The sequence below is a fragment of the Hemitrygon akajei genome, chromosome 14 (assembly GCF_048418815.1).
Source record: "Hemitrygon akajei chromosome 14, sHemAka1.3, whole genome shotgun sequence".
NCBI classification, from domain to species: Eukaryota; Metazoa; Chordata; class Chondrichthyes; order Myliobatiformes; family Dasyatidae; genus Hemitrygon; species Hemitrygon akajei.
This window is the reverse complement of record NC_133137.1, coordinates 20859541-20882907: the sequence shown is the minus strand read 5'-3', so window position 1 is coordinate 20882907 and position 23367 is coordinate 20859541. Positions and strand designations below refer to the sequence as shown.

The following is a 23367-nucleotide window of genomic DNA, read 5'->3' as shown; positions in this document are numbered from 1 at the left end:
AGAGTACGCATGCGCATCGAAAGGGGGAACGTGGCTCTGAACGCCTGGGTAAATACTACTGAAGATTAATAATAAAAAAAATTGGAGATATTGGAAGTGTGAACAATAGAAAACGCTGAAAACACTCTGCAGGTCACACAACACATGTGCAAGAGATACAAAAACCTGTCAGAATTGGGAGAGACATTTCTGGTTGATATATTAATGTGGGGATTTAGTGAGAGAAAAAGGCATGGAAGGCTGAAGTGCAAATAAAGAGCTGTGGGAAATGGCCAGCTGATCAAGCAGTTTCAATAGAGAGATGACAGCTAAAAGGTGCTCCACAGGAAAAGTGAATTAGCTGAACCCCGTGCAGTTTGATATTGATTCACCAACGGCTACTTGTGCAGTTTAAATTGGGAGGATAAGATGTTTCTACGGCGCAGTTCTTTGATTGCAGTGGTCTCCAGAGTGGAGGCTCCGGTGAGTAGGAACTTCGGGAAAATCTCGACATTGGCTTTCAGTTTAACTATGTAAGTGCAAGTGGGTGGTGAGTTTTCGTCACTTTTATAGCTTGCAGATTGTTTAGTGTGGCGAGGAACAGCAGCACGGCTTGGCTGCATAGAATGCATTTTCTGCGTCATGTTGAATGCATGCTTCCAATGTTTGCAGACAACCACATGTGCAGAAACGATCTTCTGCTGCAGTCGCTTAAGTTTAAGCATTTTGGGCCTGAATTGTCAGTCACTGTGGCTCATTCACAGTTATGTGTTAAAGTGATCACGCCGCAACTTAAATTTGAGCAGAGAGGGTATTAGTCATCAGCAGATAGACTAGATGGAGTAGGTAGGCAGTGCCAGAGGTCTGAGTTATTCTCAATCTTTCATAAAGAAAGAAGAGTGACAGAGCAAATAATGATTGAGTATTCGGGAGTTAGGTGGAAAGTGTTTCTGTAGCCTTAGACATAACGTCGGGGTGGCATATTGACTCCCAATTCCAGGTTTGAAGATGCCACTGAATGGCTACAGGGCACCATGAAAGAGAAGGGTATTGTCATCCATATCTACAGATGGGATGGACGGGGAGAGAGAAGGTTTACTACAAGCCAAGCTTAAGGAGCCGGGGAAAAAAGGTTAAAATACAGTACAACTACAGGCGCAACAGAAGTGAGCAGTTAATAGTTATAAGTGGAACTAAATATTATATGGAATTTAACATTTGGGAAGGAAAGAAAAAGTGGGTGATATAGCACTATTAAAAAGAGAAGGGTTTAGTGCAGTGGCGAGGAATGATCTTGGTTAACAGATCAGTTAGTAATTCGTTATTAGATATATTGAGATACGGCAAAAAAAAACTTTGTCATGCCACACAGGTTATTTCAAAAACATCAGAACATTGAGTAGTACAAGGAAAAAAAGTAACACAATGTAATGTGAAAGAGCAGAGCAGGTAGACATTAAGGTTCAAGGTCCATGATAGAGTACACTGCGAGATCAGGAGTTAATCTTTATTGTACAAGAGATCCAATCAGTAGTATAACAGTGGGATAGAAGCTAAGCTTGAGCCAATGATGCACATTTCCGTGCATTTGTATCTACTGCCTGATGAAAGAGAGGAGAAAGAGAAGGTCCAGGGTCAGATGGTCTTTACCTTGGATGCTTTTCCAAAGGAGAGAAAAGTGTTGTCAGATTTTTCTATAGTGCATTTATAAAAATTGGTAAGGATCAATGGTGACTGCTAAATTACCTTAATCTTCTGAGTAAGTAGAGGTGCTGGTTTGCTTTCTTGGTCTAGTATCAGAATAGCCAGAAAAGCCAATAGTATCAGCCAATAGGCTGGTCCTGGACTTATTTCCACTTGGCATGATTAACTTATTATTATTTAATTATTTATGGTTTTATATTGCTATATTTCTTCACTATTCTTGGTTGGTGCAGCTGTAACGAAACCCAGAAACCCAATTTCCCTCGGGATCAATAAAGTATGTCTGTCTGTCTGTCTATCACTGACATGTGTTGTGAAATTTGTTGTTCGTGTCTGTGTGGTTGGACCAGCATAATTTATTGGTGATGTTCAAGTGCGAACTTGAAGCTCTCAATGATCTCAAACTCATTTCATATAAAATTTAGGATTTCATATAAATTGATCATTGACATAGCTTCCTAATTAATCTCTGGTTTGTCACCTATTTTGCAGCAATAATATTGTCAAACTGACAACTGCTTGAAAGACTTTTGCTTATCCATATTTTGACAAATGTTGTAGTTACTGTCGAGTGTCCTCTACTTCTACACAGTGCAGTACTGTATAGCAGTGTTCAAACGAATCAAGGAATTCATCGTATTCACTTAAGCTAATCTTGAATAATGCACCTAGGATGTTATCCTTGAATGATTTGAAAATTTAATTATGAAGTCAATACTACATAATCTTTAAAAATATTTTTAAATTTTAAAATTCTAATTCCTTATGGATTTTAGAATACAAATAAAATTAACTTTTGGAAAGTTTAGTTTGCATGGTTAATCGTGATATTGTACAATTTAAAATAATTATTTTAATAGAATTTTAAATATCATTAAAATAATAGCATCACAATGCTAATTAAAATTCCGCCATACTATGACGTTTCTTCGACATCGATGTCAGCGCCAGATTCAAGCAAAGAGTGTGGTTGGAGAAGAAGACCTGAGGGGCAGCGGTGGGAATGAGACAATTTAACTTCGAAGCAGAACAGCTCGCCGCCATCCTCAGATTTTCGAGGCACCCTCGCCTTCTCTCCCCGCCCACCGAACAATGGCGAGCCGGCGGACGTCACTTCCTGTGGTTTGGAGCTCTGCCTGCCGATTGGCTGCGGTGAAGGTCAATCAGGCGTGACTCGGTTGGAGCGAGCGTCGCGGGCAGCACGGGCCGCGTAACGGACGCCGAGCTTGAGTTCGCCCTGCAGGGCTGTCGGCGGCGGTGACGGGTCCGATAATATGTCGCTGTAGCTTTCAGTCGGGGCCTTAAGGCACAAGAACTGTCATGAAGGTACCTGTTCTGCTTGCGCTTTGCGGCGGCTGCCTTGTCGTTTTCCTGTGGTCGTGTTGCTCATTAACCACCGTCGCGGGGCAACTGTGCGCAGATGGAAGGAAGCTCCTGAAGTCGATCGGAGGGCGATCCAGCGTATCCTCGGATCCCCGTTAATTGTGGAATTGGCGACCGTGGGCAGGGAAAATATAAGTGGGCGGGGTGGCTGTACTTCGGTTTTGAAATGTAGATTAAATGAAGTGTGGTACCTGCTTAAGTTATTCAAAGCGATGGCGGGAGAGGGAGAATTCTTTCCCGTCAGTTTCAGGCCTGAGTTTGTGTGTTTTTTCCTCTCTCTGGTGTCTTATAAGAGGACGCACGTATCCCTGGAGATTGTAAAACTTCACGTCCTCGGACTTTGGTCAGCTTGGACCCCATCTCTTCCGCCTCTCCCTCAAACTGCTCACTGCACTGGACTCCAGAGAGGGGAAAAAAATTTATGAGAATGGAAGATCGAGGAGTAAATAATGTGGGATGTTAATGCCTGTTTTCTGACATGTATACAATGCTGACTATCTTGTGTGTGTCTTTTTTTAATGGAATAACTTTATGATGGCGACCGTCATGTAGGCACGTATAGCCTTAAATGTACAGTATTTCATTTTTGATATGATCCAACCCCGGCTTCCATGATCTACGAAGGTTTTTCAGGTCTACTACAGCTGATATTTTTCTTGTGAATAGTAAAAGGGAAATGTTAAACCTGTTGCCCGCAATAATTAGTCATTCGCAGTCCAAGCAAGCTACTAAAATGAAATTAGATTTAATTAGGAATATTTTAAACTGAAACCTTTTTTAAGCGGAGTATAAAGATCGGAATTTGGTCAGAAGAATGTTTGGTTTATACAACAAATCTATCTTTTGTCTAGTTCATATGAACTGTCATTTTGTGTCAGTTGCTTTCAACATTTCAAAGCACTGCTTTAAAATAGTAGGATTGACTATTATTTTCTGATCACATACATAATGTCAGAAATCAGATCTTAACATCCCATGTTACTTAGCCTGGTGGTAAAGTATACTGAATTTCTCTAGCACATGTCTATCTTGAATCTATGTCTCAAAATAATTAAACTGGAGTGACAATTTGCACCTTTTTGTCATAACAAGAGGGAGGTCAGAATACAAATGTAGCAAATAAAATGAGCTTGTGAGAAGCAAATTAGTATCCACAGACGTGGAACCTATTTAGTGGTATTGTGTGAATGCTGCCTGTGAAAATAAGTGTAAAGGCTTTTGGGTGGATAACTAGAGTATGTCCAAAAGGGGAACGGTAATATGTTAGTTACAGGGAAATTCCATAATTAATGATGGATAACCAGCATCCTCAGCAGGATCAAGATAGTGGATACAGCCCAGTTCATCACAGGTAAAGCCGACGCCACCATTGAGCACATCTGTGGAAGCCATGTCATTGGGTATATTTAAGGCAGAGGTTGATAGACTCTTGATTAGTCAGGGCATGGCAGGTTACGGGGAGAAGGCAGGAGATTGGGGCTGAGAGGGAAATGGATCAGCCATGATGAAATGGTGGAGCAGACTCTAAATGGACCAAATTGACTAATTCTGCTCCTCTTTCTTATGGCTGTATGGTTTTATCTTTCAACTGAAAGGGGAGGTGAAGGTAATTGAATAAATATCGAGACGTGGGCCTCAAATGTCTACAGAAGAGATTCTGCAGATACTGGAAGTTCAAAGCAACACAACCAAAATGCTGGAGGAACTCAGCAGATCAGCCAGCATCTATTAAAATAAATAAACTGTTGACATTTCAGGCCAAGACCCTTCTTCAGAAAGGGGGAAGACACCAGAATAATAAAAAGGTGGAGGGAGAGGGGAAGGAGGCTAGCTGGAAGGTGATAGGTGAAGCCAGGTGGGTGGAAAGGTCAATGGCTGGAGAAGAAGGAATCTGATGTCATGTATGTGGTATTAATCAAAACAGACTGAATAACACTTCATCCTTGACTATTACTTTCCTGTTTTCTTGGACTATTTGATAGATTCAATGAACACACACTCAATACATTTATTCTCTTTTTTTGTAGTATGAAAGAGCATGAAGGATTTTCAGAAGCAGTATGTTATGGAGCAGATATTGCTAGACAGCACTGTATTGTTATTAGGCCTATGAAAAAGTTACTCTGTATTTAAAAAATATGCAAAGCAAAAATTCTTTTGAAAGACAAAATAAACTGCAGAACTTTACTGGCATTTCAGTCACATTTTTTAAATGGCAGGGATTGTTTTGAGTCCAAAAGAAATTCATTTTTGACACTGGTGAGTCTGTTTTAGGAGACTGTTTTAAGTCAGCTGGCTGATTAGCTCTCAATTTGGAAAAAAAAATCCATGGTAGTCTCAAAGAAGTGTTGTTATGTCTTGTCATTTTGCCTTGTCATCTATGAGCAAAGTGGAGTTTTCTTGTATACATTAAGTATAAATGCTTCTAAACCAGATAACAACTGAAACATTGAAGTAAATAAACCTACCAGCACACTTGCTGAATCAAGAAAGTTATTAGATATTCCAGTACACTTGCCTTTAAAATTATACAGTTGTATAATACTGGATACAATGCCAGAAAGCACTAGGTCCCAATATCTATCCTGAAAATCTGCCTAATTTTTGAAAAGAATGATTAATAATTGAAATTGCCCTGAATACCTCCAGCCACTTCATGCTTCCTGAACCTGATTTTTCCTTCTATCCAGAGCAAGGAAAGGGCACCCTTGCCTTCCACCCAACCAAACTCCATAATTAATGGATCATGTGACACTTTCAATGCTGTCACCACTATATATTTATGCTGTTCAGCTTTCAGAATACTGAAGGGTCTATTCCTTCTGTAATTCCCTAGTTCACAAATCGATCTCCATCAACATGCACTCTCCCTTCTTGTGGTCATTTCCCATACAACTGCAGGGAATGAAAAGTCTACCTTTTACCTCTGTCCACTATCCTGGGAGCCAAGCATTTCCTTCAAGTCAAGCATTTATTCACTAGTTGGTTTTATGCACATGCATTTGATGTACATATTATTGTATCCCTTGAACTGGTGAAACAGATTGCAGATTGTATGACTGCTTTGTTTAGAATACCAAGGTGATCCAAAGCTTCCAATTATCTTGGACTTTAATTCTTCACCTACTTCCCCTTTGAATCAATTTTTGGCTTCTTCCAGTCTTCCAAAGAAGTCTAAATAAGCTGAAGAGTAACATTTCAACTCCTGGCTAGGCATGTTACAACTCCCAGGATTCAGTGCTGAATTTGACAATTTCAGGTAGTCAGTCTTTCAGATTTGTATCGGATCTGGATAGTTTTAATGAAAAGATTGTCAATCTGTAACAATATAGGAGTTCCTCCTAGACAGGGCAAAATTGGCAGGATTAACAAACCCTGAATGATGAGGGTATTGGTGCACTGGTTAGGAGAAAGAAGAGTTTCTGTTAGGTGCAGGCATCCACAATCAAACAAATTCTTTGAGGAAAGTAAGAGATCTACACCCAAAATGGGAACAGGAGGGAAAAAGAGGTTATGTGATAGTTTTAACAAATATGGTACAGGAGGTTTTACAGCTATATTAAGAACAAAAGGGTAACTAGGAAGGATCATTGTGGTAAAGATGGGAAAAGTATTAAATAAATAGTGCTTATCTGTTTTAACCATGGGAACTGTCTGAAGCTAAGGAATTATGGAAAATGAATAGTGATGTATTGGAATATATTGCAAAAGAGGAAATGCTGTCAATCTTAAGGCATAAAAGGTGGATAAATACATCAAATGTCATAGATTTTGTGAACTTGCATTAATTTCTCCTACCCCTCTTGTTTTCTCTTTCTCTATGCCCCATTCTAGTTCCGCTCTCATCATGTCCCTTTTCCTTATCTACCCATTCTAGCCTCCCTAATCCCTTCCTCCTTCCCTTTCTTCCATTGCCCACCATCCTTTCCTTTTAAACTCCTTTTCCAACCGGTTATCTCTTTCACCTATTACCTCCCACCTCCTTACTTCATCCCACGCCCACCCACCTTTCCCTTCTCCTGGGTTCATCTATCACCTGCCAGCTTGTACATGTTTTTCCACCCTACCTTATTTTGGGTTCTGCTCTCTCCCTTTCCAGTACTGATGAAGGGTGTCAGCCTGAAATGTTACATTTTCTCTGCTCCATAGATGCTGCGTGACTTCCTGAGTTCCTCCAGAATGTTGTGCATCTTACTCAAGATTTCCAGCATCTGTGTTTAGGATAAATAACCATAGCTTGATCAAATGTTTCCTAGGACAGGGAAGTTGCAGTTGAAATTGTAGGGTTATTTCAGAGATGTCTGCATTTTCTTTAGCCTTGGGTAAAATACCAGAAGGTTAAAGAGCAACTGATATCATATCTTTATTTACGAATGGCTGCAAGGACAAGCCAGGCAGCTGCAGATTGGTGAATCTAACAGCAGTGGTGGGAAAATTACAGCATGGTATGCTGAGAGATAAGCATTTAGAAAAGCAGTGACTGATTAGCAGATGTGTGTGGCAGATCATGTCTCATGAATTTGATTGTTTTAAAAAAAAATAATATCCAATGAGGGCAAGATGGGACTAGGTGAGAGTAAGCATTTGGCATGGACTAGAAGGGCCGAGATGGCCTGTTTCCATGCTGTAATTGTTATATGGTAGATATGGACTTCAGTAAGGCCTGTGATAAGATTCCACAGGGTAGGCTAATATGGAAAGTTAACTTGTAAGGGATCCAGGGAGAGCTTGCTAACTGGAGACATGGCTGGCTTGATGGTAGAAGCAGAAGTTGATGGGGGAAGGTTGTCTGTTGGACTGGAGGCTTGTGACTAGTGCTGTTTCCTAGGTGTTGGGCCCATTGCCATTTGTCTTGTATATTAATGAGTTGGGTGAGAATATAGAATGCATGGTTAGTAAGTCTGCAGATGACATCTAAAATAGGTGGTATCATAGAAAATAAAGATGGTTATGTGGATTGGATCAGATGAGTAAGTGGGCTGAGGAATTCCAAATGGAATTTACTTTAGATAAGTGCAGGGTGTTGCTTTTGGAAAGGCAACAAATCAGGGTAATACTTTGACAGTCAAATGTAGGACCTTGCAGAGTATTGTAGAATGGAGAGATTGAGGAATGCAAGTAGATAATTCTCTGAGATGCTGTTGCAGTAGACAGTGTAGTGAAGACATGAAGTTCAAGTTGAAGTTTATTGACATTCAACCATACATATACACTGCCAAACGAGATAAAATTCCTCTGCACCAAGGTACAAAACAGTGTCCATATAACTTACACACATAACACATAAAGTAATATTACCACAATCAATTAACAAATAATAAGGTGCATAGACGATACAAGTTAATAAGTGAATAGTATAACATTACAGGCACATCACGTGTTGAGACTTGGGTTGTGGCAGATTGTTTGGCAGTCTTATGGCCTGGACAATTCTTGTCCTAATGCTATAATACCTCCTGCCTGATGGTTGGGGGTGGGGTCAAAGAGTCTGTTGGACGGATGGGAAAGATAATTGACAATGCTAAGGCCCTGTGTATGCAGCGCTCCTGATCAATATCTCTAATAGGTGAAAGAGAAACCCAGCTGATCCTCTCAGCAGTCCTCGCAGTCCTTTTTGGGGACGTGCGGTCAGATGCCTTTTCAATTCCCTTACCAGACAGTGATCCAGCTGGTCAGGATACTCTCAATGGTACTTCTAAAATCAATGTTAGCTTTCATTCAAGGCATTGAATATAGAAGCTGGGATGTAAGTTGCAGTTGTATATTGGTGGAGCTGAACTGGAATACTATATTCAGTTTTGATCACTGATGTAGGAAAGAGATACCATGAGGCTGGAAAGAGTACAGAGGTGAGTCATGAAGATGTCACCGGGACTCAAGGGCTGAGTTATGAGAGAGATTGAGGAGATTGGGGCTGTTCTTGTTTGAGCACAAGAGAATGACGGGTTGTGTTACAGAGGTGAAACAAAAATCATGAGTAACAGAGGTTAATGTGCAGAGTGTTTTTTTTTCCCCAGGTTGGGAAATTGAGACCTAGTGGGCATGGGCTTAGGATGAGATAAGAGAGATTTAATGGGAACCTAAGTGACAACTCTTTCACCCAGAGGATATTGATATTTGGAATAAGCTGCCACAGGATGGCTGAGGTAGGTACATTAGCAACATTTAAAAGGAGCATGGACAGTTGATGAATAGGAAAGGTTGAGAGGGATACGGGCTAAACACGGGGAAATGGGACTAATTTAGATGGCAGTCTTGGTCAGCATGGATCAATTCGGCTAAAGAGCCTGTTCCCTGAAGTATGACTATAAAAGAATGGTCAATATTGTGCATTACAAATCAATGTTTTCTAGATGACTGTTCAACACTCCAATAACCTGGCGTATGATTATTCAGAGATCCTTATTGTTCAGGATCTGGTCCAGAATGTGAGCTTTGGGGAAAGGGTTCAGAGTGCAAATGAGATGTACAGAGAAAGCTGGGGGCCTGGAGTGCTGCCAGGTGGGGTTTAGACTGGATTGGATGTGTGGCCAAAGTTAAGATTGGGGTCTGAAATAGGGCTTAGAAAGTCGGATTGCAGCTGAAACCTAGATTTGAGTGTGTATTTCCCAATCCCTTTTAAGCTGCCTAGCTTGCTGCAAAATTTATATTACTGTAACACAAAGAAATTATAACTAAGTTTCAGTATTACTAGGAGTAACATCTAATAGTCTAGAAAATCCAAGGTTCCATTGGTGCTCTATTATTGGAGTTTTACTACATTGACTATTCTGGAAGCAAAAGTATGTCATTGTAAAAGAGGGAAAAATTGAACAACCTTAAGTTGCAAATTTTGATTTGCTTTTTTACTACATTTATTTTTCTTAGTCCAGTTCCTAAAGTTTCCAGATTAAGTGAATTATATGTCATACATTTCCATGCTTCACATCTTGTGCTTTCTTTATTTCTGATATCATCTAATTAATGTGTCTAATTTTGAGGTTTTTGAACTATAGATTTTGCTGAACAGTATGTTGTTAGCTATGTTCTAAGGCAAGCAATGTACTTAAGTAAAGTATGATTCTTTTTCTGTTTTCGTAGGCTGGGGCCACATCGATGTGGGCTTCATGTTGTGGTTTACTAAATGAAGTAATGGGTACTGGAACTGTGCGCGGCCAGCAGCCTGCTTTTGGTGGAGGTGCAGGTCCATTCAGATTTGCCCACAGCACAGGGTATTCCTCATACCCATCCCCATCGACTGAAGTTCCAGATCTAGTCTGCGAAGATTGTGGTCAGCCATTTACTCGTTATAGGAAGAAGGTATATTGGGTAATATTTTTATATCTTGGGCATAATGTAGTATTCTTGCACTAAATCAGAGAAAGCATAAGGTTTGAGTATAAAGTTGGATATAAGGCCATATGTGAGTAGTATACAATAAATAATGCTGTGATCTATGCCAACTGTATATGACCTACTTTAATGTCTAAATGGTTTCAAATTATGCAAACAATAAAAGTAAGCAAATAGCATTCAGAACTGAAGTTCATAAAAGTGATACCACAGCTGATTCAGAAGCCTGTTAGTTGCAGGCCACAGCATCAGCTCAGTGCAGAGATGAGTAAACCACGTGGAGCTGTGAGCTGAAGTACAGTGCAGAAACAAGTAAACCTTGTAGAGCAGCAAGCTGAACCGGCCCATCCCTCACCTCCAGCCCTGACACCCTGATCTTTTCAATCTGGCCTGGCTCTTAAATTGTCCAAACCTCAGATCTTTCCTTGCTTTCAAACCCTTGTCCTATTACTTTGATATGCCCTCTGACACGAGCCCAGCCACCCAATTCAGCCTGTACCTGACCTTTTCAATTCAGCTCGGCGCTTAAATCAATCAAACCTTGGGTTTTTCTTCACTCTCCGGCCCGGGCTCCACCTTGACTCCACCTTTCCTTTGTTTGCCTCGGTTCTGGTGCATCAACCTACCTCCAAGGACACTCCAGCAATGGCCATGCTTTGGCTCATTCCCTTCTCTCCAGCCCAGGCACCGTGGCCTCAATTTGGCCTGTACGTACTTCATTGTAATCATCCTGTCCAGTAGAGACTTCAGTTCACACTGCAAAAATCCCATGTCGTACAGGTGTTTCTAAAGCTCAACTCACAAATAAAACAAAGAAAACATGTAAATATTTTATTAATCACAGATGTTCTGGTAAACAATCACTGCAGACAATAGCCTGTAACTTCCTTGTTGGAGTTGAGCTTTTGAACTGCCTGTACAACCTGACATTTTTGCAATGTGAACTGAAGTCATCTCAAACTGGATGCTTTGCCAAGTCTTTACAGGCAAGGATGTTTTTTTTTAGCCAGGGCTGCTGCTGCTTTGCCACTCTTCCATAAACACCCTTTGTGTGCAAGGCCTCCCCAGATTTATGTTTCTCTATTATAATTTCCCTGTCTTGTCTTGAATGCTCTTTTGACCTTGATTTAGTTTGGTCTATTGAAAATCTACCATACTGTTAGACCTTGCAGAGAGGGGTTATTTACTCTTGTGAATTCACTGAAAATTTTTACATCTAATTTTCTACATCAATGAATTGGGTAAGTTGGTAAGGTAATATATTGTTCAGGAGGAAAGTTAGCATAGTAATTACAAAGGGGATGAATACTTTTTCAGCCTCTCAATTTTGTTTTTTAATTTTTAGTAAATTGTTGACAGGTTGTGGAATTTTTCTTATGATTTGACATGATGAACTATTTTGTAGATTAGCTCAAAAAAATCCCACTTCAATATATTTTTAGATAAAGACAATAAGATGTGTAAATAGTGGTGGGGCTGAACACTTTTTCAAGGCTCTGTGCCTTGTGTACATAGTTAAAAAAAATCTAATTTAAGGAATATGGATTTATTGTTCAGAGAAATTGGCATTTGAAGTATTTCAAAATCATTTAAAAAGATATCTTGTCATTTAATCATATATATCATCGAATACAATGCATTGTATGTGGGGATAATGTACTTTTATAGAATAGATAACTTATTGGTCAGTGGACATTTCAATATTTACTAACTGGATAAATTACTTTTAAATCATAGAAACGGGCATTTCATCCCAACAAATGCATCTGTGCTAATGTCACTTTATTCACCCTATATCCCCATTAACTTCCTGGATTCTTATTGATGAGGATTTTTTTTTCTTTACCCCTGTAGGAAATCTGTCTAATTTTTGAGCTTCACTGTTGAATTTTCTCTTCATCTTAATGAAGGAAAAATTTGGTTTTAAATAGCAATGAACTTATTTCACCAAGTCTGCTGGTTATATATACTGCCTAATAGCATTTTTTTTCTTCACTAGTATACATGTAAGGATTGCAAGAGAAATTTCTGTACATTTTGTTCAGTGATGCAAGAAAATCTACGGAGATGTTGTACATGTGAATTGCTACAACAAACTTCTTTTCAACATGATGAGCTGATGAAGTTAAAGGTGAAGGATCTACGTCAGTACCTTAACTTGAGAAACATACCCATAGATACTTGTTGCGAGAAGGAGGATTTGGTGCAGCTTGTATTGAGCCACCGTAGATCAGGTGCTGATGGTGCAGACACAGAGAGTGTACGCTCGCAGAGATCACAGGGTTCGCAATTTTATACTGCCACTACTACTGCCACCTCAGCCTCTGCAGCACCACCTTCTCAGGGGATTTTGTCCAGTCAAAGACCAAGCTCAGGGACATCAAGAATGCACCAGGTATTTCATTGCTTTTCTTTCCCACAATTAACTTGACAAAGAAACAACTTTGAGAATGTGCTTTTTGTTCTTTTAAAAATGTTTTAGTTTGCTGAAATTGGGTGATATTTAAGCATCCATCTGTTTTTTAATTTAGCGTTTTCCCCATTAATTTTATTCTTGATCAATTTAAAGCACATTTCCGAGGGCTGTGCATGACACTAATGTACAGCAGTTATTATTCATCCCTTACTGCCATTTTGGATGTTGCTAAGTCATGTGATGAATAATCAGAATCGGATGTATTGTCATTGACATGACATGAATTTATTCTTTAGGGCAGCAGTACAGTACCAAGATATAAATATCTATAAACTATGAAAATAATAGTGCAGAAAAAGTAATAATGAGGTAGTGTCAATGGACTGTTCTGAAAGGTGATGGCAGGAAACCATTTATAAATCATTGTGTATGGGTCTTCAGGCTCCTGTACCACCTCCCTGGTGGTAGTATCACATAGAGATCATGTCTGGGATGGTGAAGCTCTTTAATGATGGATGTCACCCTGATGCACTGCCTCTTGAAGCTGTTCTTGTGGGGAGGAGGGTTGTGCTTGTGATGGAGCTGGTTGAGTCTGTAACCCTGTGCATCTGTGTGGTCCTTCTGGTGAATGGTAAATGTTATGTATGGTAAAACATTGATAATGTGGCATCCAATTGTTTGAAAGTTCTGATTATTTGCTGTCTGGCTGTCTCATTAATCTGAAATGTGAACTGGGAGTCTAGAGTGCATGTTCAGAGTGAGGCCAGGGCCAGAATCTAGTCTGCAGGCTGACTGGAGCGTTGGTCTGGAGTGCTTGGATCTTTATCAATCTCTAAACTCACTGAATTTACAGGTTAATCTTTTTCAGAACCTGGAAATGTAAACAAACTATAATTTGAACAGCAGATTTTATAAGAAAAGTCATGGGCAGCATTCTTTACAATTTTCCTTCCCATGTAAACACAGAAGCATAAGCATTTAATTACCATTTTATTTCACAAATAACTTTATTTGTAGCTGAAACTTGTGGGGTTATTTGTTAGAAAACATAGAAAACCTACAGCACAATAAAGGCCCTTCAGCCCACAAAATTGTGCTGAACATGTCCCTACCTTAGAATTTTCTAGGCTTCCTATAGCTCTCTATTTTACTAAGCTCCATGTACCTATCTAAAAGCCTCTTAAAAGACCCTATCGTATCTGCCTCCACCACTGTTGCTGACAGCCCATTCCATGCACTCACCACTCTCTGGGGAAAAAAAAACTTACCCCTGACATCTCCTCTGTACCTACTCCCCAGCACCTTAAACCTGTGTCCTCTTGTGTCAACCATTTCAACCCTTGGAAAAAGACTCTTGACTATCCACACGATCAATGCCTCTCATTATCTTGTGCACCTCTATCAGGTCACCTCTCATCCTCCTTTGCTCCAAGGAGAAAAGGGCGAGTTCACTCAACCTATTCTCATAAGGCATGCTCCCCAATCCAGGCAACATCCTTGTATATCTCCTCTGCACCTATGATCTTCAAGGTAACATTCTTTTTCATAAACTATGGCAGAGATTGAAAATACTGTAAAATAGGAGAATAGAAGATGTCTGTCTTCCCTGTTCCCTGGTGTATCCTGATTTTTCATTGTTTCTTTGTTCTGCTTTATTACTGTATATAAATTCTCATTCATTTTACAAAATTTGTTCCATCTTTTTTCCAAAAATAAGGTTTGATGCAAACAAATTATTGTTCTATTTTAATTAACGATTTTTGAGATTGGAAGAACTCAGGATGTTAGATAAACGTGTCCTGTGTTTTACTGTGCACAACTTAAGTCTGGTAGTTAAATGGGCTCTGATCTCATATTTATACTGTTTAATCTGTATGGTCCATGAGCACTGCCTTGATCCTTTTTATTTTGCATTACTTATGTATTCGTAATTTTAGTAATTTTGTGCCTTTGCATTGTACTGCGAAATGACAAAATTTGCATCTAATAGGACAGTGATAATAAACCTAATTCTGGTGAAGGCTCCTTTCCATTCAAGGCATCATTGATGACTGGACGCTCATCTCTTTCTACTTCATAGTATTGATAAAGTTTCTTTTTATAAATCCTGAATCTTGTTTTGGTCTACTTTAGAGTTGTAACATTTGTGTTGTGCAGTCTGTATCCTCAAGCTAGTCTAGTCTTATTTGCCACAGTTTAGCTTTGGTGACATTACTTTCCGGTTATAGAATTTGTTATTCCTCTCCGTGGCCTGTGGTGCATCGGGTGGCAACCTTGCTTTTCTTTAGCATTTTGTCTGTTTTTTTTATGATGCCAAATTGCTTGCTGGACGCTCAACCCAGCACGGATGGAAAGTGTGCAAGGAGCCTGCTGGATTTAAACTCAGGAGCACTCACCTCGAAGTCTGGTGCTGATGCCACTAGCATATTATAAAATAATTCTTAGAAATAATCAAATGGGATACAATCATTAACTTCTCTGGAACAATCTTGTAGAACTTCTGTAATGTATGCATTGTAGATATATATTTAACTTCTCATTCATGTCTTAACAGGGGAGAGAAGAAGCATCATTTCAAAGGGATAGAAGATCTGAAGCAGAACAAAATCAGGTAATAGATTTGGATTTTGCATCAGTGACCATGCTCTAAAGACTGTTGATTGAAGCATGATATGTATGTAGCTTAGGTGAAAATCCCTGAGAAGCTAAATTTCTCCAGATTCTGAGGATCCCTGTGTATTTTCTGCATTATTTGAATCTACTAAATTTCAATATTATTTAGTAACTATTCTTTATTATTTTCAAAGTATCTCTGTAATGCTGCTTTTGGCTTCTGAGGTTCTTTTTGTCTTGATTAACCTTGCATAGAACTTGTTTGTAAATGGTCTCATTTGATATATGTGCACAATTACTGGCTCAGTGGAACAGATGTTAAAGAACCATGGTGTCAATATGAGTATTCTTTGGACAAAAAAATGGGCATTTATGTGGTCCTTCTGTGTGATTCTGATTGTCAGAGGCAGCATTGATATATTGTTCCAAGGTCTTGATTCAAAAACCACTTTGAATTTATTAAGAAGTGTTGATGTGGTCATAACATTGTGCCCAGAACTTAATTGTAGTTTGGAGATCATGATTATTGAAAATGTGGTGCATTCGCTTCCCATAGGCAGAATTTGCACATCTGACTTTATGCAGGATAGCTTTGTCAGTATTTGATTTCTGGACAAGAAGACTATCCAGGTAGGACAAATACTGTTTTCTTCTGTATCAAGCTAGATGGATGATGGTGGCATAGGCTGATCAGGTCCTGGTTGATTTAATGATTTTATTTTCTTGCTATTAATGATAAATCTGATATCTATGTGCATTTTAAGAGGCTAAGTCATCTGCACAGGTTCCTTTATGATTATTATTATAGTACAAACATTGGCTTGGTTAGAGTTAATGATTAATGTCCTTGTGATATGAAGACAGGCAAAGTTGAAAATGTTTCTTATCCCTTTTAGTATTTGGAGGCAATTCTGGCAGGTTGCCAATGTAGGACAAGATAGCTAAAAGAAAATAAGGTGAGAAAGATTGCGACTGTACGTATCCTTCACTTGTGATGTTGGCTGTCTCACTTAACCCAGCTGACTGACTAATCTCAGAAACATCCCTAAACTGCAGTTCAAAACACAAAAATCAGATATGCAGTCTTTAATGCACAAATATTGGAATGTAGGTCAGCAATTGATGCATAAGAGCAGAAGTTCCCAACCTTTTTTTTTATGCAATAGACAATACCATTAAGGAGAGTTTCCATGGACCCCAGAGAACCCCTGCATAAGAGCTTGCAGTGGCATTCCATCAACATCACAGCATGAGAAATAAGGTAGACCAGGGAGGAACAATGACTAAAAGGAGCAGAAGCTACATTTTCTATTAGAAAGCAGTATAAACATAAGAAGCACTTTCACAGTAATGTTTTTAATCATTATAAAGATTTGGATGTTGGAACTACCAACTAAAGTTACTGGTTGTTTCATGACTCAGACTCAAGTTGACTAATAAGTTACCAAGGTTGTCAGTGCTTCAACACTTAGTGCTGAGGAAGAATAAATAAAAGCTCTTTTGTGTCAGTCTCAGTCCTCATTATGATCCTTATCAAATGGATCCTTCTTCTTGGGACTTAATAGGAGTTACTCAGTTAGGAACCTGGTCAGCATTTGAGTGTAGTATAGTTCTATGCTTTTAATGGAAGAGTTGGTGTGGTTCTACCTCTGAATAGTAGTGGTGGTAAAGAGGGAGTAGAAAAGGCTAATTCCAGTGGGTGTTTCCTTGCCAAATGTACTAAATTGTTTTTTGCGATTGGATGTCAAAAGATCTGGAAATGCCAAAGTTCAAAACACTGCACCGCCCTAATTTCTCAACATGTTGGGTTGGGAACTGACATCACAAGAACTATGATGGGTGCTGATTGCCACTGAATTCATCATTAGCTGGTAAGATCCAATATGCTTTTCAGGAGCCTTCTAATACAACGCTTCCAAGCCATGTACCACTCTGTTGCTCCAAGATCCCAGGAAACATAAGAAATTGGATCAAAGCTTGACCAAAGAACTCTCCTGACTGGTTAACGAAGAGTGCAACCTCTAAGTTTGTTGGCAGGTCCTTGAAACAATCAGGAATAAGGTTTTTCTTGAATCCTTGTGGTTCACCACTAAACGTTATTTTGAGCAAAAGAGTGAAATCTTTTGTGACTGACAAAACAACTACCGTATATCTATGCAACTGCACTTAACCTAATGCATTAAGTTAATCACAATCATTTTTGTACCTTGATACTTGTTGACTTCATTTTGCTAGTACAGTTTGATGCTATCTTCAAAGGCAGTCACTCTCTCCTGCTTTTTGGAATTCAGTTTTTTGGGCCACGAAGCAGTCCCTAGACAGTGGTGCTGGTATATCTCAAACTGGGATGGGCGAACAGGTTAATGAGGGTGTAAATGCCACCAACTAGCATAGTTGATGACATCTTTCATCAATTTGAGAGGTGGATGGAAAGGACATAACTCTGGTGGAATGCAGAAGGCCAGGCAGCATCTATAGATGCTGATATAGATGCTGCCTGGCTTGCTGCGTTCCACCAGCATTTTGTGTGTGTAGCTTGAATTTCCAGCATCTGCAGATTTCCTCGTGAAGGACATAACTTGGATTTTGTGAACAGGACAAATCTAAGTTATTTTCAATGTTGTAACTATTACTGAAGCTTGGCTGGTGCATGCTTAGTTTTGAAGTGTTGATCTTCAGTACTGTGACAGGGTTCTTCACATGTTTACTCACCATAGTATATTCCCTCAGGATTTTACCTGTTTAATATTCTTTCAATTGATCTTTGCAGTTTCATTTATCTGTCATGAATTACCTTTAGAGCAGTACAATACAGTGATATCCTTGCCAGATTTGGTTCAACCAAGTTACTAAGATTAGAAAGAGGAATGCTAATCTTTTATCTCCCAAAAAGGACTGCAGCATTATTAATGTGTGAAACATGCATCTCTTGGGATCCCCTTTTTCTGGGAGAAGATGGATTCATTGAAATAAATACTTTTAGTTCTAATGTTAAAAAAGTAGGTAAGGAAGTGAAGATGGGTTTTTAACACTTCAAGGTAGAAATTGTTACCTATAAATTTTTCTACATCTATATCTTTATTGAATATTTTTGGTTGTAAGCAGAGTGATAAATGTGTTTCAATTAAGTGTCTGTTACTCTAATTGAAAGGATACAGCACCCCTGTCATTAATGCTGTTCAGGTAATGGAAGTTTGCCCTTGCCATTTTCCCAAATTCACTCCAAAAATCTGAGAAATATATTTCATGAGCAAATCTTTCATTCTGTGTTGGGGAGGGGGAGGGAGGTGGGTGAGAGAAAAAGTTTTGTCTTTTCAACTCTCATTTGCTACACAATGACACAGCTTCATGTTATGGAAAATTACTGTATGAACTCCGCATGAGTTACGTGTATATCATCTGTCGCATGCATAGCTCAGTAATGAAATAACCTAGAAATCTGAAATCTTACATGTAAGTTAGGATTAGCATTACACTTTGGATGTTCACTTCTGAAAACCGCCAGTGGAGACCCCCAGAGCCCAAAGGAGGCCTAATTTTAAGTTTCCTCATTGAAAATTGATGAGTTTTTTAAGATCTGTTTTTTGAGGTACATTGCTGAATTTTTTTTTTGAGTTGGTTGACTTGAAGTCATATTTTCAACTCCAGTTAAGTTTGTTAACTATAGAGCCTCCAATATGTAAAATTGAGAACGGCAAAGGAAAATGTTTTTTAAAAAAATTGTCAACTTGCCTTAAATATACCCAATGACTTGGCCTCAACAGCTGTCTGTAACAACAAATTCCACAGATTCATCACTGACTGATTCAGAAGATTGATTTAGTCTTATTTTCAACATAGTTTTTCTACTCTTTACTTATCTCTTGACTCCCTTGTAGTTTAAAAGTTTATCATAGTATTTTTATACAAATTTGTCATAATATATTAAGTGTCTGATTTTGGTGATAAGAGATTTCCAAAGATTCGCAATACCTTGAAGAAATAAATTTCTCCTCAGTTATGTCTGAAATGTGCAAATCTTATTCAGAAATAGTGCCCCCACTTTTGCAATACCCTTACGAAGTATCCATTCTCACCCCCTCCCCCAAGAATTTTGTTTCATAAGATCATGTCTCCTTCTATAATGCAGTGAGTTTTGGGCAATCTTTCTTCATGCATCAACCTAGTGAATAAATACAAACATGTCATTCCTCAAATATGGTGACTCAAAACCATTTGCAGTACACTGGCTGGGGTCAAAACCTTACTTTGATACTCCATGCCCGTTTCAATATTCCATTAGTCTTCCCAGTTGTATGTGTGGTAGAAGTGAGATAGGTTGGGTGGTGTTGCTGCAGCAATCTTGCACTCAACATCAGCAAAACCAAGGAATTAATTGTGGGTTTCAGAAAGGCAAAGTTGGGATAACACACACCAGTTAGCAGTGGAAAGATGAGCAGCTTCCAGTTCCTGGACAATAGAAACACCTACTTCAGACTTCTGTTTATTGCTTGTAGCTCGGCATTCAATGCCATCATAGCTTCATTATTAATCAAGCTGCAAAACCTAGGCCTCTGTTCCTCTTTCTGCAACTGGATCCTTGACTTGCTCATCAGACCATAGTCAGTGCAAATCAGAAATAACATCCCATTGCTGACAATCAACTCTCCTGCAATAATACAGCTATTGTTGGAGTAATTTCAGATGGTGATGAAGAGGCGTACAGGATTGAGATAGATCAGCTGGTTGTGTGATGTCGCAACAACAACCTTGCACTCATTGTCTGTGAGATGAAGGAATTGATTGTGGACTTCGGGAAGGGGAAGTCGAGGTAATACACACCAGTCCTCTTTGAGGGATTAGCAGTAGAAAGGGTGAGCAGTTTAAAGTTCCTGGGTGTCAACATCTCTGAAGATCTGTCCTGAGCCTAACATATTGATACAATACAAAGAAGGCATGACAGGGGCTATATTTCATTAGGAGTTTGAGAAGACTTGGTATGTCACCAAGCACACTAGCAAATTTCTATTGATGTACCATGGAAAACAATCTGACTGGTTGCATCACCATCTGGTACGGAAGGGCCACTGCACAGGATGAGAAAAATCTGCAAATTTAGCCATCTCCATCATGGGCACCTGCATCGAGGACATCTTCAAAAAGCAATGCCTCAAAAAGGTGGCATCCAACATTAACGAGCCCCATCACAAAGGGCATGCCCTTTTCTCACTGCTACCATCAAGGAGGAATTACAGGAGCTCCCGAAGATGCACACTCAATGTTTTAGGAACAACTTCTCCTCTGCTATTAGATTTCTGAATGGCCAATGAATCCATGTACAACACCTCACTTTTGTTTTTTGTGCTCATTTATTTTTAATATCTTGTTTTCTTGTAATTTGTAGTTTTTATTACGTATTGAACTGTGCTGTTGCTGCAGAACAACAAATTTCAAAACAAATACCAGTGATATTAAACCTGATTGTGATTCTACACTATTTTTGTTGCAGGCATATAGGACAAGTGACAACAATCAACCTAAAAATACACGAGTCTCACTATCAGATCTATCCAGTACTGATGAGGTTGAAGCATTGACAGTTCGTCAGCTGAAGGAAATACTGGCTCGCAACTTTGTCAGTTATTCAGGCTGTTGTGAAAAATGGGAATTGGTGGAAAGAGTGATCAGGTTATTCAAAGAAATGGAAGAAAATCGCAAATATTGTAAGTTTGTAAATTTTGCAAAATATTTTTGTAAACCTATTAACAATTCAAAATGTGACTTTCTAATTTTTTTGTTGCAGTGGAAGATGGAAATAATCAAGCTGAAGTTACCGGCAAGTAGTATTTTTGGCATCTATAAATCAGTTATTTTCTAATATTTTAATCGGGGGTACTTACAAATTAATATAAAAGTACATTCTGAATTTTAACATTTTAAAAATGTAACTATTCTTATGTCATGAGATCCTGGTTGAATTTTTCCTTAATCCCAGGATCTCTGTATAAGTCAACGTCCATGATATCATCAAAAAATGAAGTGTCGCTCGTTATGAGGAAATAGCCACATTTTCCATTGTTAGTTTTAGTGGAGCTCTGACATGCCAGGAAATCAGGCTATACTCTGGAGACAATGATTTCCTGGAGTTTTGAGCTGTTGCACTGACAGAACGATCAAGAGTCTCCATGGGTTCATAGATACTGAGGGGAAAAATGTGGAAATTTTCAATGCAAGTTAATTTTTATTTATAAAAATTTTCATATGCATTGAGATTTCAGTTATTTTGTTTTTGTTTTAAGTAGGTACATTTAACAACTGATATTCCAGATATCAAACTTATAAATTTAGCTAACTTGCATAATCTTCCCTGGAGAATTGAAGTTTTTGTAAATACTGGATTTGCGTAGTTGGATTTGAACCATTGAAGTAATTAATTTCCATATTGTTGATAAATTTGTGAAATTGCATGCCAGTACAGTAAATGCTTGGGCTTGAATGACTTAAGGCTAAATGTATCAAGATAACACAGTACATCTATAGTGAGACGTGGAAGTTATGCTGCTATAAATTGTGAAACCAACATCAATTTGTGCTTTCTGTATTGTTTATGCTTTCCATGGTAATCTTTCGTCTGTTTACTTTTCAGTTGAAGAAAAGATGCAGCTAGGGAGTGATGAGAATCTGTGCAGGATCTGTATGGATGCCGTGATAGACTGTGTTCTGCTGGAGTGTGGTCACATGGTTACCTGCACTAAATGTGGAAAGCGCATGAATGAATGCCCCATCTGTCGACAGTATGTTGTGCGGGCGGTGCACGTTTTTAAGTCTTAATTTTGGTTGTGTTTGATAGAAAGAAGATTGAAATTAAAGTTTTCTTGTTAAGATACATTAAATTCACCAAGAACATTATTCTTGACTGTATTAATGACAATAATTTTGGCTATGTTAAATGGTGTAGAAGAATAGAATTTCTTTCAATTTACTAACATTTATCATTGCTTATTTCTGAAGCCTTAAATCAGTGTAAAAAAAACACAACATATGTTAAGATGCAAAAAAATGCAAATAACTTAAGCCTACTTAAAGTTACTCGGAGCCAGACTAAATCAAGAATATGCTGGAAAAAAAGTGCAAAGTCTATTTTAAACTTTTCCTATCACTTTTATAAGTCTCATTAAACTTTTAACATTTAATGGATTATCATGTGGTGTGGAGTACTGGTAAGCTGTTACTAATTGAGTGTGTGTGCTGGATATGAATGGAGTATTTTGTAGTGCCCAGCCTGTCTACAATGAAGTTTGAATAGAAAGAAAATTGAGCAATCTTGTGTCATTGCCTGCCAACTGCCTTGTTATAGTTTTTTTCATTTTGCTTTGTATATTTTGTATGTTTTTGAAATTCATGTATGCAATTTGACAAATAAAGAATTTAATTTAATGGAGTAGTATTTCCATCAGTAAATTTTAGCCAGAACTGTAATAACAGAATTATTTGCAACATTGCTTCTGTGTATCTGATTTTATGTAGAACTGCTAGAAGACCAGCATGTGCTGAACGATGGGTGCCACTGCACAAGTCTGAATGTGTTTGGATTCCACAACTTTAAAATCATGAATGAAAACAGAAAATGCTAGGAATGCCTTTGCTCAAGAAAGGTTACAGGGATAACTGGGGATTTTAGACCAGTGAGTCTTATATCAGTAGTGGGCAAACTCTTGGAGATAGAGGATTTATGAGTATTTGGAGCAGCATTGTCTGATTAGGGATATTAGGCATGGCTTTGTGAGGAGTAGGTTATAGTAGTGACGGAACAAATTGAAGGTAGTGCAGCGGATGTCGTGTATATGAATTTTGGTACGGTCAAAAGATTTCCTCCGTGTAGGCTCATTCAGAAAGTCATGAGGCAATGGATGCAGGGAACTTGGCTGCATGGATTCCTAGTTAGCTCAACCACAGCAGGG

At 38.7% G+C, this 23367-nt stretch overlaps 1 protein-coding gene across 2 annotated transcripts; it reads left to right on the top strand.

Annotated features, from left to right (window-relative positions):
- The first annotated feature begins 69 nt into the window (after positions 1-69).
- On the top strand, positions 70-22843 carry LOC140738376 (E3 ubiquitin-protein ligase RNF34-like). 2 transcript variants are annotated; one of them, XM_073065602.1, is made up of 7 exons: positions 70-462; positions 10147-10365; positions 12398-12793; positions 15369-15425; positions 20916-21129; positions 21210-21242; positions 22053-22843. In XM_073065602.1, exons 1-7 carry the CDS (start codon positions 409-411, stop codon positions 22235-22237), a joined length of 1158 nt encoding a protein of 385 aa, XP_072921703.1. In that variant the 5' UTR covers positions 70-408; the 3' UTR covers positions 22238-22843. The 2 variants fall into 2 exon arrangements, with proteins under 2 accessions (XP_072921703.1, XP_072921704.1); XM_073065603.1 differs by lacking the exon at positions 70-462 and adding an exon at positions 2842-3009.
- Positions 22844-23367: the final 524 nt, after the last annotated feature.